The 14,714-nt window shown below is 51.3% G+C and overlaps 8 protein-coding genes across 8 annotated transcripts; 3 read left to right on the forward strand and 5 right to left on the reverse strand.

Annotated features, from left to right (window-relative positions):
• Positions 1–230: 230 nt before the first annotated feature.
• Positions 231–610, reverse strand: AA0111_g12215 (hypothetical protein; the record flags this gene model as incomplete). The annotated part of the gene is made up of 3 exons (XM_028646169.1): positions 231–465; positions 513–553; positions 605–610. 3 exons carry the CDS (start codon positions 608–610, stop codon positions 231–233), a joined length of 282 nt encoding a protein of 93 aa, XP_028500197.1.
• Positions 611–1,289: 679 nt separating this feature from the next.
• AA0111_g12216 (hypothetical protein) lies at positions 1,290–3,186 on the forward strand (the record flags this gene model as incomplete). The annotated part of the gene is made up of 2 exons (XM_028646170.1): positions 1,290–1,296; positions 1,343–3,186. The coding sequence occupies 2 exons, from the start codon at positions 1,290–1,292 to the stop codon at positions 3,184–3,186; spliced, it is 1,851 nt and encodes a 616-aa protein (XP_028500200.1).
• Positions 3,187–5,078: 1,892 nt separating this feature from the next.
• On the forward strand, positions 5,079–5,785 carry AA0111_g12217 (hypothetical protein; the record flags this gene model as incomplete). The annotated part of the gene is made up of 2 exons (XM_028646171.1): positions 5,079–5,159; positions 5,213–5,785. The coding sequence occupies 2 exons, from the start codon at positions 5,079–5,081 to the stop codon at positions 5,783–5,785; spliced, it is 654 nt and encodes a 217-aa protein (XP_028500199.1).
• Positions 5,786–6,142: 357 nt separating this feature from the next.
• AA0111_g12218 (hypothetical protein) lies at positions 6,143–6,894 on the reverse strand (the record flags this gene model as incomplete). The annotated part of the gene is made up of 3 exons (XM_028646172.1): positions 6,143–6,250; positions 6,329–6,510; positions 6,570–6,894. The coding sequence occupies 3 exons, from the start codon at positions 6,892–6,894 to the stop codon at positions 6,143–6,145; spliced, it is 615 nt and encodes a 204-aa protein (XP_028500196.1).
• Positions 6,895–7,132: 238 nt separating this feature from the next.
• AA0111_g12219 (hypothetical protein) lies at positions 7,133–8,387 on the reverse strand (the record flags this gene model as incomplete). The annotated part of the gene is made up of 2 exons (XM_028646173.1): positions 7,133–8,142; positions 8,201–8,387. 2 exons carry the CDS (start codon positions 8,385–8,387, stop codon positions 7,133–7,135), a joined length of 1,197 nt encoding a protein of 398 aa, XP_028500195.1.
• A 957-nt stretch (positions 8,388–9,344) lies between these two features.
• Positions 9,345–10,924, forward strand: AA0111_g12220 (hypothetical protein; the record flags this gene model as incomplete). Its single annotated transcript, XM_028646175.1, has 2 exons — positions 9,345–9,769; positions 9,820–10,924. The coding sequence occupies 2 exons, from the start codon at positions 9,345–9,347 to the stop codon at positions 10,922–10,924; spliced, it is 1,530 nt and encodes a 509-aa protein (XP_028500191.1).
• A 294-nt stretch (positions 10,925–11,218) lies between these two features.
• AA0111_g12221 (hypothetical protein) lies at positions 11,219–12,206 on the reverse strand (the record flags this gene model as incomplete). The annotated part of the gene is made up of 2 exons (XM_028646176.1): positions 11,219–11,415; positions 11,471–12,206. 2 exons carry the CDS (start codon positions 12,204–12,206, stop codon positions 11,219–11,221), a joined length of 933 nt encoding a protein of 310 aa, XP_028500180.1.
• A 1,293-nt stretch (positions 12,207–13,499) lies between these two features.
• On the reverse strand, positions 13,500–14,491 carry AA0111_g12222 (hypothetical protein; the record flags this gene model as incomplete). The annotated part of the gene is made up of 2 exons (XM_028646177.1): positions 13,500–14,003; positions 14,066–14,491. 2 exons carry the CDS (start codon positions 14,489–14,491, stop codon positions 13,500–13,502), a joined length of 930 nt encoding a protein of 309 aa, XP_028500192.1.
• Positions 14,492–14,714: the final 223 nt, after the last annotated feature.

Genomic DNA, 14,714 nt, shown 5'->3' on the forward strand with positions numbered 1-14,714 from the left:
ATCCGAAGCTTGGTATCCTGAGTTTTTACCCATTCCAATTGTGCGCCTATCTGCTTGGTGGTATCTCTAGTGCGCATACTACGTGGAGCGCACCTGCTGCCTTGGTGCTACATGCGCATCTGGAAGGGTTGCGCTACATGCAGTGTCTGCGTGCCCCAGATGGGCGCTCGTCATCGCGATCGACGTCAGTTTGTGTCGCGCATCGTCTTGTCTGCCGTCGTAGGCGTGCATCAACCACTCATGGCCGTGTCCTTGGTCGCCTTGGGTTCCACCTCTTCAGCCTTTCCAATCCAGAGAACGTTGTTGCACCTTATGAGGACCTGGCCGAGGGTGCCTGAGCTGACGCCGCCTACGAATTCTTCCGTGTTGGAGAGCTGGATGTTCATGTAGAGGTCGACGGAGACGAGTCTGCCTTTGTACTCGGTCTCGCCCCACTTCAACCTGACGACGATATCTTTGTCGACTCTGCGCATGTGTTAGCGCGTGCTCTGTGAGGAGGGTATGCGACGTACAAGCTTTGGAGCAAAGGACGCGGGTTGAAGGGTGCCACTGCCTGATTGGTATTAGCTTTGCGCGTGACTGCCGGATGGAGAAAAGAGCTTACAGCCATGTTTGCGACTCCAGTAATGGGCTCGCTGGTGGTTAGAGGTGAGTTTGGTAGTTACAACAGTGATAGTCGCGGTACCATGGCGGCCGTGCCTGCAGCTTTGGAAAGTCGTCGGCAAAAGGTATCGCCGATTGGCCGAGTGCTTCACCGCGGGGAAGCCGCGCGACACAAGATCAAGCTCGGGTGGATTGATGGTGTAGCTGAGTCCAGTCCTCTCACGTGTGTTTCACATCATTGCCGAAACAAGGGACGCATGGCATATCCAATTCTTCTCGTCTTCCACAGCCATGGCAGTACATGGCTCAAGGTGTAGAGCAACGCGACTAGTGGGCGCGCTAAGGATTTATTCCATCTTTGTATCATCGAACCATCTGCACCACCTACGACCGGCCAACATTGCACCCTCTTGAGACGACAATCCTGCCGATCAGCTCTTCTGCACGACGCCAAAGCTGCCCACCATCAACTACACCATTGCGCCCACCACGGTGCGCTGTCTCGCCCTGCCGCCCGCGACCCGCTTCTCCGTCGCCCCTCCGTTCTCCGCGCAGCATGCCACGGTAGCAATGCGAGCCATCTGGTCCCGGGCAACTTCGAACCCGGGTACCTGCAGATGCATATCGTGTGTCTCCAATACCACCGCTCTCGCTAGATGTGGCCGACGGACGGCTCTTCGCGGCTCATGGGCAGTAGGCACACCCACGTCGACCTTCGTATATACAACCATATTTGCAGCGGGTCTGGCTGTCGATGCGAAAGCAAAAGCTGCTAGGAACAAACAATGGGACAAGGCATTCTCGCAGTTGGCCGGAAGTGCCCATCATCCGTCTTCAGTAGAAGATTTCAAAGACACAGAAGCTGCGATGGATGCTGTTTCCTTACCCCATGGTAATCACGGCTTGACCTTGGATGATCTACCCAGGGACCTGGACTGGAACGCCCTGCAGCGCGTTGTAGGCATGGAATTGGAAGAAGACCAGGTGCTGGAAACTCAAGAAATCCAGTCGCAAATTCGAGATTACGCCGACTTGGCTTGGGAAGATCTGCAATTCGATTCTAGATTTCCAGGCGTTCAGCAGTTAGATTGGCCAGCAAACACCGGCGCTGATCTTATACGCAACAACTTGCCACCACAGTCATTATGGGCGCCAGATCGAATGCGTGTTATAGCGCTACGAAGAAGACATACATGGAAAAAGTTGGCCATGCAAGAGCTGTCCGTTGGGCTGCTCATACACGATCTGTTGTATCACACCAACGCTACACGCTTCTCTAGAACTCTAAGTGATGAGTTCGCCAAGTTGTCGCACCAGATCCAGGACGCCATATCCATGACCCCGGACCAACGCACGCAATCGCGTCAGAACATATTAGAGGCCCTCGAAAATCTCGACAAGACCCCGGTCGACAGCGAAGTGGATGGTTATGTCAACGCCCGAATCCAGGCGGACCACCCAGCAATTCCAAGATATTATCAAGACCCTGACGGGGACTTTTATGCCATCGCCGACCAAATGAACCAAGGCATCCAAGGCTTGCTCAAGGAAATCCCCCATGGCAGTGACAAGAAAGAAGCTCTGGCGGTTGCAAAGATTTGCCACAACCTTCTTGTCTCCTCCGCTTCCCCTGATTTACAAACATTCAACACCTTACTCATTGGCTTCCGCCGTTGGCGTCGCCCAAAGCTAGTGGATCATGTTGCAGCATCCCTACTGGTCAGCAAGATCCGCCCGAATGAGATTACTTGTCGGGAACTACTCAATCACTATGCTTCTGCAAGACATGGGTACGCTGACGACTTCTCGCGTTTCATAACGAAGATGAGAGGGTTGGACGATGCGCTGATGCTCGCAAACCCCAACATCTCTATCAACGAGGCCAGCCAAGGCCGACTCGTAAGGGTAACCGAAGGGAAGATCTATCAGAAGGTCTACCCAACGCCTATGGTATTCAGCTCCTTGATCACTGGCGTCATGAGATTTGCTGGATTCGACCGAGCACTTGATATCTACTATGAGATGAAAACGGATGGCTGGGGTCTCGACGTGACGGGGCTGACGAGACTTTTGAACGATTGTATCCGCCGTGCCGATTGGGAAGGCGGCTTGTACGTGTGGGGCGAGATAAATAGCATCAACAAAGCCAAGATCGAACCCCATGACATGGCCAAAGCATACTCCAACATGCTCAGCTTATGTTCCATCACCGGCAACACTGTTGCTTTCAACCAGATCCTGAATGATCTGTCCAAAGCAGGTTTCGATCGCGGGGAAATTCTGGCTGCTGCTGCCAAGGCAACGGGTGTAGCGCGAAAGAAGAAGGAATACCTCGCTCCTGCTTGGGTCGCGGACAATGTCATGATTGCCGCGTCCGCTTACGTGAAGGACGCGCGATCGTCTGGGCCGGAGGGACCGCTCGCACCAGAGATGATGGATGATGATAACACCATGTTCTCTCAACACGAACCTGATGCAATGGGAGACATCGAGCATAATATTGCTGAGCCTAATCCTAAAGAACTGTGGGCACAATGGCTGGAACGTGAATTCGGGGAGAGACCGAAGGAACCTGAGCCATGAGCCAGAACCAACCTGTACGATACGACATCGTGCGTGTAAACCAGTGTATATATTATAGCCCTAGAAGGGCTTCTTTATCAAATGTACATCATAAAGTCCATTGACAGTTCTTTGGCACAGTCAACCACAAAAGAACTCACGGATGCTGGAAACAGCGTCCACCCATTTCACCCTGCGCGTTCGCCCGCTGTTGCCGTCACATCCATAAGTTAGCTCATTGACGGGTCTCTACCATAAAAACGTTATCGTGTTCGAAATTCAAAATGTCACCCGACCGTTGCTTTGCCGGTTGTCTATTTAGATTAAACGCATGGGCAGCTTCATTTATCTTCTCGCTTCTGCAGCTCCATCACCAACACCAACGTGACTCTTTGGCAAGAGATATGTTGGCACGGCAGGTATTCGCTGCCAACTTCTGTTGCGGTCTTGGACATTTTTGACGGGGATGCGTGCGTAAGTGCAACTTTCACTTCGCTTTGCTAGCACACTAGAGGAACACCGTATTTCTTCCATCTAGAAGTTTATGATCAATGTCTGGAGATGGAAACTTCATCTAGGTGAGAAGAGAATCTATCTATGCAGCTTCTTTCTAGCCGAAAGTGGCAGCTGTTCTCCGATAACGTTGCTTGCATATCTGAAAATAGAAAGATGCACTATGGAGATCCTGCCAACGGCGATTTTACAGCAGGGATGCGCAAAGGAGTCCTCTGCTGCCTCTCGTTTCTCAATCGGCTGTACGGCTACAAGCATCTTCCCCGGACTATGCATGTTGATGGTTATGGGTTAGGAGTGCTTGCGTATGTATGATCTAGACTTTGGTTATGGCCAACTCTATCTCACAGTCGCTCGAGTAGCTAGGCATTCGCCTATCGTAGTGTCTCCAGATTTTGCCTGATCTAAACAACCACTGGTTAGCCAGTCTAACGTCGCATTTACGGCAGATGGTACCTTTGTCGAAAGCTTGTGCGATGTAACAACAACGCTGATCAGAATAGCACAAGCCTGCACGATCGATTCCTTGCTTGCTTTGGAGAATGATGTGCAGGGTCTTCCTGTATAGAAGCTGTTCCATGCTGCATACGCATATTAAGGTGTGGGTTGGGCTAGAACGTGCTTTGGAAGTTGGGAGCCCGCGCATTTGTGCCCGTGGTGCTCCCGAGTTATACTGGGGATGACCACTGTTGTGACGCAAGATAGTGTCCTGGATATACTTGATTCATCGTGATAGTACCAATAGAACGACGTCGTAGCTGCGCTAGAGCATACTGGATGATCGTTCCTGTTGCCTGTGCATATTTGACGACAAGGGAATCCATCTAGCAAATAGGAGAGACGAAGTGTGAAGGACACGAGAGTCCTTCCTAGTCCTGTAATGTAAAGTTGACGATGTGTCTTCCCTACGTTTGTCGTATTTGGTGGTGGCAGGCACCATGTTCAAAGTGAATACCAGCAGCATCGACCAGTGCAGTACTCCAGAACATTGTTTATCTCAACCTCTCAATCACCCCACATTTAAAATCCCAGTCAAATATACTATCCAATCTGCATACTCGCTTGACGCTGGCTGGACCGAGCATTCCCTAGCCACAAGAGGTTACGCAAGTACTTTACCCAGAGTGCTGCTTCCGTATCCAACAGCCTCGAACACTGACTATCCGCCCACCATCTTGGGTAGCTAGGGAGTGGCAACATCGCAAAGGGGCTGTCTGAAGTTTGGTTCAAATGATGCGCATAAATGAAGTATGCCGGTTTTTCTCCATTCTTGTGCCTCGTCCTTGCTATATATCGGCCGCGCAGACCCTGAGATTTCGCCTTGCAAGCGAACCCCACCCATTTCTTGTCCTTTTCCAACAATAGCAGTTTACTGAATAAGAGAAAAGACAGGAGTTAAGATGCAGTACCGTTTTGTATCCGTTCTTGCTGCCGGTGTGTTGGTTGGTGTCACTAGCGCCGCACCTGTGCCTTCAGCTGAGGTTCGTCATCACCGTCTCGTCACCACGCCCTTGCGCCTACTAACGTACCCTAGACGCAAACGTTCGGCAATGATCCAGCAAACACCATCGGGTTAGGCAAGCCTTCCACAGTCATAACTTGGGGCAAGCGCGACAACTCGCCCACCAACCCAGACGACGTGCAGCTCGGTCCACCAACATCAGAGATCATCTGGAGCAAAGACAAGAAACGCAGTGTCTCTTTTGGAACACCAAAGGACACTTTCACCATAGGCAAGCCCACGACGGAGGTTACATGGGAGAAGAGAGACGAACCAGATACTATCGAAAACGGTGCACCGACGACTGTTGTGACGTGGGGTAAGGAGAAGCGCGCCGAGGTTGTGCAACCTGACACTATCGACTTGGGAAAACCTACTACTGAGGTTACGTGGGGAAAGAGGGATATGACTGCTGCTGTCGATCCCGCCGATAGCATTGAGCTTGGAAAACCCAGCACGGTTATCACTTGGGGCAAGGAGAAGCGCGATGATCCTCCCGTGTTGGGCCAGCCGGATTCAGAGACAACGTGGAGTAAGCGTGAGGCTGAGAAGCCAAAGGACGTCTTCAAGTTGGGTAAGGCTACTACGGTTGTAACGTGGTCTTGAGTGTGTCGGTCGGTCTTGTGGTGAGTCTGGTATCGTTGCTCTGATGGTAACTATATGTTAATGATATTACAGCAACTAGACAATGTAATCTTCTGATTGAAGTTTGTAGAGTTTGGAGGCAGATTCCACTGTCGCTACTTCGCTGAATCTTGTGGCTGGGGTACAAAATTCCGAAATCTGTATGGCCCCCTGGCTGTTTAGTTGTTCCAATATGTCTTCGTTCAATAGCTTTACTTGTGTAAAAGACTTGGTGATGCATTGAATTATGTGGAATTTGCTAGAAATATCCGGATCGAAAACCAGGTACACATGAAAATGCATGCGTGCTGGCAGCAGGAGTATATCTCCTATCGCTTCTCATAGTTCTGCTGGAGGTTTCGTAATCTTTGTCAAATGATCCCCATTAAGCTCTTTCATGATCTTTCCTAGACCTTCATGACTATAGTCCTTCTCGTTCCACATATCCTGTCCAAGGTCAGTAGTTGCCTTTTGTCGCCACTCAAGAAGGTGCACACGATGCGCTACCCATGACTATCAACGTACCTTATGATACCGCACTTTACCATCCTGATCAAGCGTCAAAGTGATTAGGCTGTTGACCTTCTTCGAGATAGGCATAGGCTTGGGTGTATACTCTTGCTGAAGCTTAAAAATAATTTCATCAGGCTTCGACGAAAGCACTTCCGTCTTGATTGTCCGGCTACTCTTCATCAGTTTGGGAATGCCTGTTACCTGTCAGTAGAGTAATCCCTTCGCGCTAGGCTTTCTGCTGTCAGCTACTGACCATACCACTGGCCTGCAATCTTGTATCTTGTGTCGCAGTAGCTCCAGGGATCATCGTATACCGCTTCTTTGCCGTAAACCATCATGTCGTCTTCACTTGCGCTCCCGGAGTAGAGGTTGCATATCGATTGTACAATCTTTTCGCGCTCGGGATTTAGTTCGATCGAGTTCTCTGGGTGAGGCTCATAGTCAACGCCTGAAGAGCTGTTTTGCGACTCATCGGCGTTGTGCGTCAGAGCCACTGGGTCCGGTCGTTTCTCGAACTCGTCCTCGAGGCGTGATGCGAGTGTGCCCTTTCCGGACTTTCCTGTCACTGGGAGCGTCATCTTGTTTCCTGGAGGGAGGTAATTGTACTTATATAGCCGCTGGTCTGTGAAAATGCTGCTTTTGATGGACACAATATCTTGACGTCATGGCTGGCTGCGTTTACGAACGCTCCACGGACCACATAACATGTACCTTGAACCGTCCAATAGTGGCCATGCTTTGTTCATAATAAGCGTCACATTTGTAAAACAATGAGATCAATAGTTCAGACAAGCCAAGAGTGCAATAAACAGTGTGCTATCCATCGATGTGAATCGGCCATTTCTCCACAGCCTCGTAGACTAGCAATAAACTTCCCATAAGATAGACTGTCGGCGCCCAGACCAGAGCAAGTGTGCTCTGGTACTCGCACCATGTTGCACTACAGTATCCCAAACAAGCACTCCATACCCATCCTACACTGCCAACCAGGTTTGTCATTCCCACCCACCACCCTATCATCTTAGGAGCGGGCTTCCACCACTGTCTTTGGACTTCGAATATGTATAATATCGATGCGACGAAGAAGCAAATGGCGCCCAGGAGGAAGGAGGGATAGTAGAGCCCGTACAGTACGCCTTGTGGAAGGGTATCATAAATTCCCGGTAGGGTGAGCAGATTGGTGACCCAGTAAATGGCTGTCCCAACAAAGAGGATGAGATTGGCATTGAAACCAATCTCCCGACGGTAGTGGACGCGAACATCCTGCCACGTAGGCCACCATTTCCAGGTCTGCTTGGGTCCCGACTCGGGACGAGCTTCGACTTTAAATGTCTTTGTGTGCATTATCCGGTGCTTCATGCGGTCGGGGTTGTGAATATGTGTGCAGTTTCGAAGGTCAGGTTGGAAGTCAGAGCTATTTGTGCCCTTCTCTCCGTCGGCAGAAGCGCGGTCAACATTCTCGCCATCAGAATTCAGGGCTCCCTTTAGTGCCCAACCGAAACAGTCGCTTTGGTTTGCGTTTACGGCTTCGACGACAAGGAGCATGCCACCCAGCAGAAACAGCATGCCACGGACGAAGGATATCACGCCGCTAATGATGGAGGGGTCGGCACCAAATGACGCGTCTGGGTATGCGATCGGGAGCCATTGGAGAACACCGGCTGTTATGGAGCACATGGAGCCAATAGAGAAGACGATGCCAATCCACCATGACACATCCCACCAGGCTACGACTGTAAGCATTCGGGCAAACGCTCGAAGGAGGCGTGTTGTGCGGGCGGTGCGCGAGGGCGCTTGAGCGTGGGTAAGAAGGAGGATATGTCGACCTAGGAACAGAATTCGTTAGCATTCGATGCCTAGGTCAGCAGGCATCTAGCCACGCACCTTTTCGATTCTCACGACTCCACCACTCCCATTCGGTTCCACTCGCGTGTCCTTGCTCATCATTGACGGTGAACCGCCGCGAATTGGCATTCTGAAAGCTCAAGACTTGATTGGAACTGCCCTCGATGTAGTCGAGCTGCGGCGAAGAATCCTGAGAGGAGAGCTTGTGGTCGCTAGGCGCAGACATGTATTGGGTACGTTGATGTGTGAAGGAACTGCAATTGGGTTGGGCACGGGAAGGACTTCATGCCCCTTGTCACCGCCATGTTTTCTGCCCCATTTTGTAACCCTGGAAAATCGACGTCTCGGAAGAAAAACCTCAGGCCACTGCCTCAGAGATGATGATGCGTGATGTCATGGTGTGGAGAAGTTGGTGTCTGGGGTCTGGAGCTGTCTGCTAGCGTCTGGAGGCTTCACATGCCAAGGCAATGCTGCAAAGATCGCCATGACTAATGCGAGATTGGCATCTCACCTCTGAGCATCGTTCGTGAAACAAACCAAGCTTCCGGAAATCGCCCGTATCAGTAATCCTTCCTACGCTGCTGTAGTCTCTGACTCTTTACACGCGAATAAGATTGCAATGCAAGCGCGCGTGAAGGAGTTCGGGTCAATGCGATGCGATCCTTCTCGCCTGTATCTGGTCCTCATAAACAGTCCCGCACTCGCTGCGCGCCCACGTTCATCAAGCGCAGAACCTTACATTTGCAGCTCCAGTCGTCTTTCTTACACAAACATATGCTAAGACACTTGCGCAGGGCCGAACACAGGTCATGCCCAAGACTGGTGGGCTTCCACAGCCCACGGGTCTACCTTGCTGGCAGTGTCTATATGAAAGCGCGACGCGTACAATATCTCTTGGCTTTTGTGTATAGTCTTCCAAGCGATGCCGTTAGATTGTTTTCGCTCTAAATTCCAATGGAAAAGTAGCGATGGCTTCATTTCGGGCGCTTGGTAGGACGGCTGCTTCGGCGCCGAAGTGTACTCATGCAAACAACTTTCCCACCAAACGGCACACTCCGGAAGTGTATAGGAAGGTAATGTATCCATCAGGTATAAGACTAGCGATGCGCACGCTCTTGTAGACTGTAGAACAGTAGTTCTTACACCAAATTCCATAACACGTTCGTTATCACCTCGATTCGCCATGGGTCTTCGCCACTCTTTCAAGCCCCAAGGTGCACTTCGCCTTTTTTCCAACATTGTCGTTGCTGGTTCTCTTCTCTCTGGCGCAGTAGCTCAGGATGATTCTACTAGGCTCCGAGACTGCTTGAGCAACACTAGCATCCTGCCCTCCCTAACCACCTTTTCTGATGCCACAAACTGGGAGACCGTCACCTCCCCATGGGCCCTACGATTCAATCCTGAACCAGCCGCTGTTGTTGTGCCTCGCAATAGGGATGAAGTGGCTGCTGCTCTAGCTTGTGCCGTCGAAGCGGGTGTAAAGGTTTCGCCATTGAACGGAGGACATTCCTATGGAGCCTATGGCCTTGGAGGGGTTGACGGCGCACTTGTGATCAACATGGAGCGCTTCACCGAAACCACCTTTGACTCGGCAAAAAACCTGTTCACGTATGTCTTATCAAAGCCAAGAACTAGATCCATTATGCTAACAATCGCAGTTACGGCGGAGGAAGCCGAGTTGGACCTGCTGCAACATGGCTCTGGGAAAACCATGGGCGTCACTTCCCTCACGTCCGAGCCAACTGGGTCGGTCTCTCCGGTTCGTCCATTGGGGGTGGCTTTGGTACCACCAGTCGTTTCCTCGGCACCCCGATGGACAACCTCGATAGTGTTGACGTGATGCTTTATAATGGCACTATCGTGACTGCCTCCCGCACGGAGAATCCCGACCTGTTTTTTGTCATCCAAGGCGCTGGCTCATCCTATGGTATCATTCTCTCTCTGACTACCCGTACCTGGAAGCCAGAGTTTGAGATTGCCACCAACTTCACAATCTCGCTCGGTGCTGTAGACATTGATACCGGTGTCCAAGCCTTGATGGATATCCAAGAGTGGGCCATGACTGAGGCTCCCGATACCTTCGCTCTGCGATGGCAGCTTGCTGGCGAGTGGAATGGCAGTGGCTACTTCTACGGTAACCCAGATGAGTTCGATGCCCTCTTCGCAAGCCTTGTTGAACGCCTCCCCAACACCACGACTACGACCAAAACAACTGCAGACTTCTGGGCCATGGAAAATTTCGCCGCTCCCCTACTCAACGGAACCGCCGACACCTTCCCTCCGCGTAGCATGTACCTGCAAGCCCTTGTTCTTCGCAAGGACCAACCTTTCACATTTGAGTCTGCTAAGGCTCTGTACCAGTACACCACCCTCGCGTTCAACCGCACTGACCTGACCGAGTTCGGCTTCCTGGACTTGTGGGGCGGTGTCTCCCGCGATGTCGATGACTCCAAGCAAGCCATGGCATACTCCAACAACCAATGGCTCATCCGCTGGGAGGGACGCCTCGCCAACGGCCTGACTCAGTGGCCCGCTGACGGTATTGAGTACATGCAAGCTGGTTTCAGACCATTCAAGGAGCAGCTGAAGAAGGAGGGTGTACCGCTTAGGGGTTTCGTCAACTACAGAGACACTGAGCTTTCTCTTGAGGAGTGGAGCGTCAGACTCTACGGTGACAACTTTGAGAAAATGAAGAGGATCAAGTCGCAGTTAGACCCCCAGGGAGTGTTCACCACCCATGCGCAGAGTATCCCCTCATCGTGAGCAGTTCTCGATTAGGTTACAGAGGCGTTCATGGATGAAAGACAAGAAGACGTGAAAGACTGGATAGCAGTGGGATGGTGTGTACATATTTCGAAGACGTAGTTGTAAATATATTGTTGCCGATATTGGAAATTCCCGTTCACAACATGGGATGGTTTTATGCTGGTTTGCGATGTGGGTCCAGGGTACCGCGACACCTGGCTGGCATTTTGTTTGATTATAAGTTATATACAAGAAGCTTCGGTACTTTTGTCATACATCGCATAGTAAGCGACGTCCATTAGCGCTGACAGTCTAGCAAGTCAGGTCGAAGAACGGCGTGTTGTTCTCCTTGGGGGTGATAGCGAATGACAGGTCCGTTTGGGCAGCGTTCGCATCCTTCAGAGTGTACCAGAAGGTGTTGCGAGTGCCAAAGAGGGAGCAGCCCACCTCATCCCAGTAACGCTTGGAGTTCTCAAGAGACGCAACAGCAGCGCCAGAGTTGGGACCAACTACACAGGAGTTAGCATCATGGCGTTCGAACAAAGGTTGCATAGTATAACTTACTTCGTGGCCATCCAGTCTCGGTGACCCACACAGGCTTTCCACCAGACACACCCTCAGTCTGTCCTACAGCGGCGAAGAAGTTCTCGCGAGCCTGATCGATAGAGTTCGGCTTGGTAGTCTCGAAATACGGGAAAGAGTTGTGGCCAAGCCAGTCGACAGTGTTCGCAACACCGCGGTTCTCAGGAAGAACCCAAGCAGTCCATGTGTCTACATGACCGATGGGCTTGCCTTCGAGCGCAGTGCCACGGAGCCAATCGCGCATCCAGCCGATGTAACCCTCGATCTCAGTACCAGTTGCACCAACACCGGCGTTGTTTTGTACACCCTGCGGGCTGCTACGGTACAAATCTTCAGATCCCACGCTGATACCGATGACCTTGTCGGTGAAAGCGCTACCGAGGTCCCTGGCACCTCGAATCAAGGCGTTGAGTTCATTCTCGTAGGCAGCACGTCCGGCGCTAGCCCAGAGACCAACGAGAATCTGTGTGTCGGTATCGATGGCTGCTTGGAAGGCAGAGATGGGGTCGGCTGCGGTGCCGCACTGGACTGAGGTGTATAGGCGTGCTGTGTTGAAGCCTGAAGCTCCGGGTAGACTCTTCGCCTCATTGAAGAAGCGCACAAAGTCGTTGTATCCACGGCATGAGCCATCTGCGTTGGTGGCGCCGTAGTTGAAGCCCTTGCTTTGCGCAACGGCGGTGGTCGCCAAGGCGACGATAGACGCAGCTTTTGCCCACATTTTGATAGATTAGATAGTCGATATTAGATGGGTTTGTCGGGTACCAATTCGGTCTGAGTACAAAGAAATGGGAAACAATCGACACTTTATGCCTACATGGAGCCGGGGTTCTAAAATAGAATGTTTGCCCCTGCGCATCATCGCGGGCTGCATGCCAACCCAAATGACGTGGATGAGGCTCGTACTTTTCTTTGCCAAGGGCTGTTGAATGTCGATCTTCCGAGTGCGATGCTGGGCGAAAAGCAATTCAACGTGCGGCTCTGCAACGGAGAATCGCACCATCGTTAACCTTCACCAGCTATAAGTTGACGATGTACAAAGCATGTTGTCGTGCGTATTCATTTGAGAAAAGTCGCAAAGTCGATGAGGTGGTCGAAACCATTGTTGGGAAACAGCTGTCACTGTGTGCCATGCACGCCGGCACAAATGGAAACCACTACTCGGCAGCCGGTTCTTTCAGCTGTGCGTTGGCCTCGAACGCGCGGTGTGGTGAGAATACGGTCAAGCTGCAGCTGCCCAGACGGAAGATGTGGGGTAGGGTTCTTAGCAGTGCGAGAACCACAGACCACGTTTACGTGGCGGACAATTTCCCGCCGCCCCTAACAGCCCCAGGGCTCTCACCAATCCTGGGGTTTGTACATATCGTAGCGTGGATCGAGCTTTGCCAGGGTCGAAGACTTTCGAAAATCCGTGATGAAAATCAGCTGAATTGAAGCTTCTTTAAACAAACGTTCTAGTATGGAAGAGTGGAAGTATGCTGCTCTGAATGCAGACCGCCCAGGCGAGGCTCACCGGTAGCCTAGCGCGGCATGGGCTTTTCCAGCCATCCCGCACGGTGCGACGCATAGCAAGTTGCTTGTCTGGACCTTCTTTTTGCTTTTCGGCCGACGAAAACACGATGGCCGGCCCAAACTTCTCTCATCGCTGACCAACAGTGATGGTACCGATGCGTCACGTTGATGCCAGTCTGAACACAACGGTTCTGCAATAGTCTTCGACCAGGAGGTTGGTAGAATACCACGATGTTATCAATCCGCAAGTTCGAACATTCGAGAGTAAACGTCCTACGATATATGATAAAACAAGAGTATTATACACGTCTAGTGTAGCTGTTAACTACGTGTACATAGGACAGAAAGGCAACGCAAGCGTATATAACAGAAAGATCTTATTTAGTATGGTATACTGCTCCTTAATGAGCTAAACTTATATAGGATATTCGTTAACACGTTAAGAAAGATTATCTTTGTCAAACGCGATCGTAGGAACTCGTAGACGCAAACAAACACTATACTATACCGGCACTAACGTAAAAGACGACGCTGTACCTTCGTTTGACGCGGCGATACTCAACTGATCTCCAAAGAGCTGCAACACATTTTGGTCCCTCACACTACACGTCAACGTTAGATCCGCACTAACGACGCAAGCGACTGGAGCCTCATCATATGTTTGAGCCATCGTAGGATCCGTTAGCCATACGAAGTGGTAATAGACAAACTGCCCAGGTAAATCAACTACGACGCTGAGCTCTGAGGACAAGCCCACGACGCTGAGACGGCAAGAGTCTGTGAAGAAGAACTGTGCAGCGCCAGCAGCGGTAGTGGACCTGAGGTTGATGGAGAAACGATTCTGAGTCGCCGAGTTCACTGTTGCGAAACTGTTCGAGGCTGAAGCGAAGAGAGCAAAGGAGCTGGTGGAGGTCGGGCAGGCGCGAGCAGCGACGGTGGCGACGGTGGTGGCGGTGACGACTTTGGTCGCTGTCACTGTGACGAGAGTCGTTGGTGTTGCGGTGACCTGGTCAGACATGTTAGGAACCGAGCAGGTAGAGGGTAAAATCTTCGAAGAGATAGACTTACGGTGCTGGTCCGAGGTGTCTCGATGTATGAGCAGAGCGTCTGCACGACCTGCTTAGCTTCCTTGAGATAGCTCGACCATTGTGCATCTATATTTAGCTCTTCGAGACCTCTTCCGTGGTCTTGCGCAGGCTGGGGTGGATTGATAGCCGGTGTCGTGTTTGCTCGCCTGATACCCTGGGCAACCACAGTCGTTGTGACTACGACGGTAGTGGTGGCGGAGACGATGTCCGTTGTTGTTATTGGAATGGCCGCCGCAGTGACTGTCCGAGTAGAGACAGGGATCGAGTACCTAGAGGTACAGAACTTTTGTGCCGGTTGATAGTTTTTCAAAAGAGGGACAAGTAGTTTGTTGGCGCCCTGACTGCATACACTATTTGTCGCGTACACTGAGCTGATGAAGCTTAACACTATAGCGAGGGACTTCATGATTGTTGTGTGCGAGGACAGCGTGCATCTCCTCAACGTAAGACATTGTTTTTATAGAGGGCCATCTTAGCAATATCCTACACCCTGGTGTATGCTACGGGATACCCGAGCTGCATATTACATAGGGCCTATTCGGTGTGCAAGAGGTAGTCCACGAAATCATATCAACACCTGACCAAAGATGAAGATAGACTAGCCAGGTGTGGCTGACTTGCCAGGGTAT

This window comes from Alternaria arborescens, assembly GCF_004154835.1.
Source record: "Alternaria arborescens strain FERA 675 chromosome Unknown contig_70, whole genome shotgun sequence".
NCBI lineage: Eukaryota > Fungi > Ascomycota > Dothideomycetes > Pleosporales > Pleosporaceae > Alternaria > Alternaria arborescens.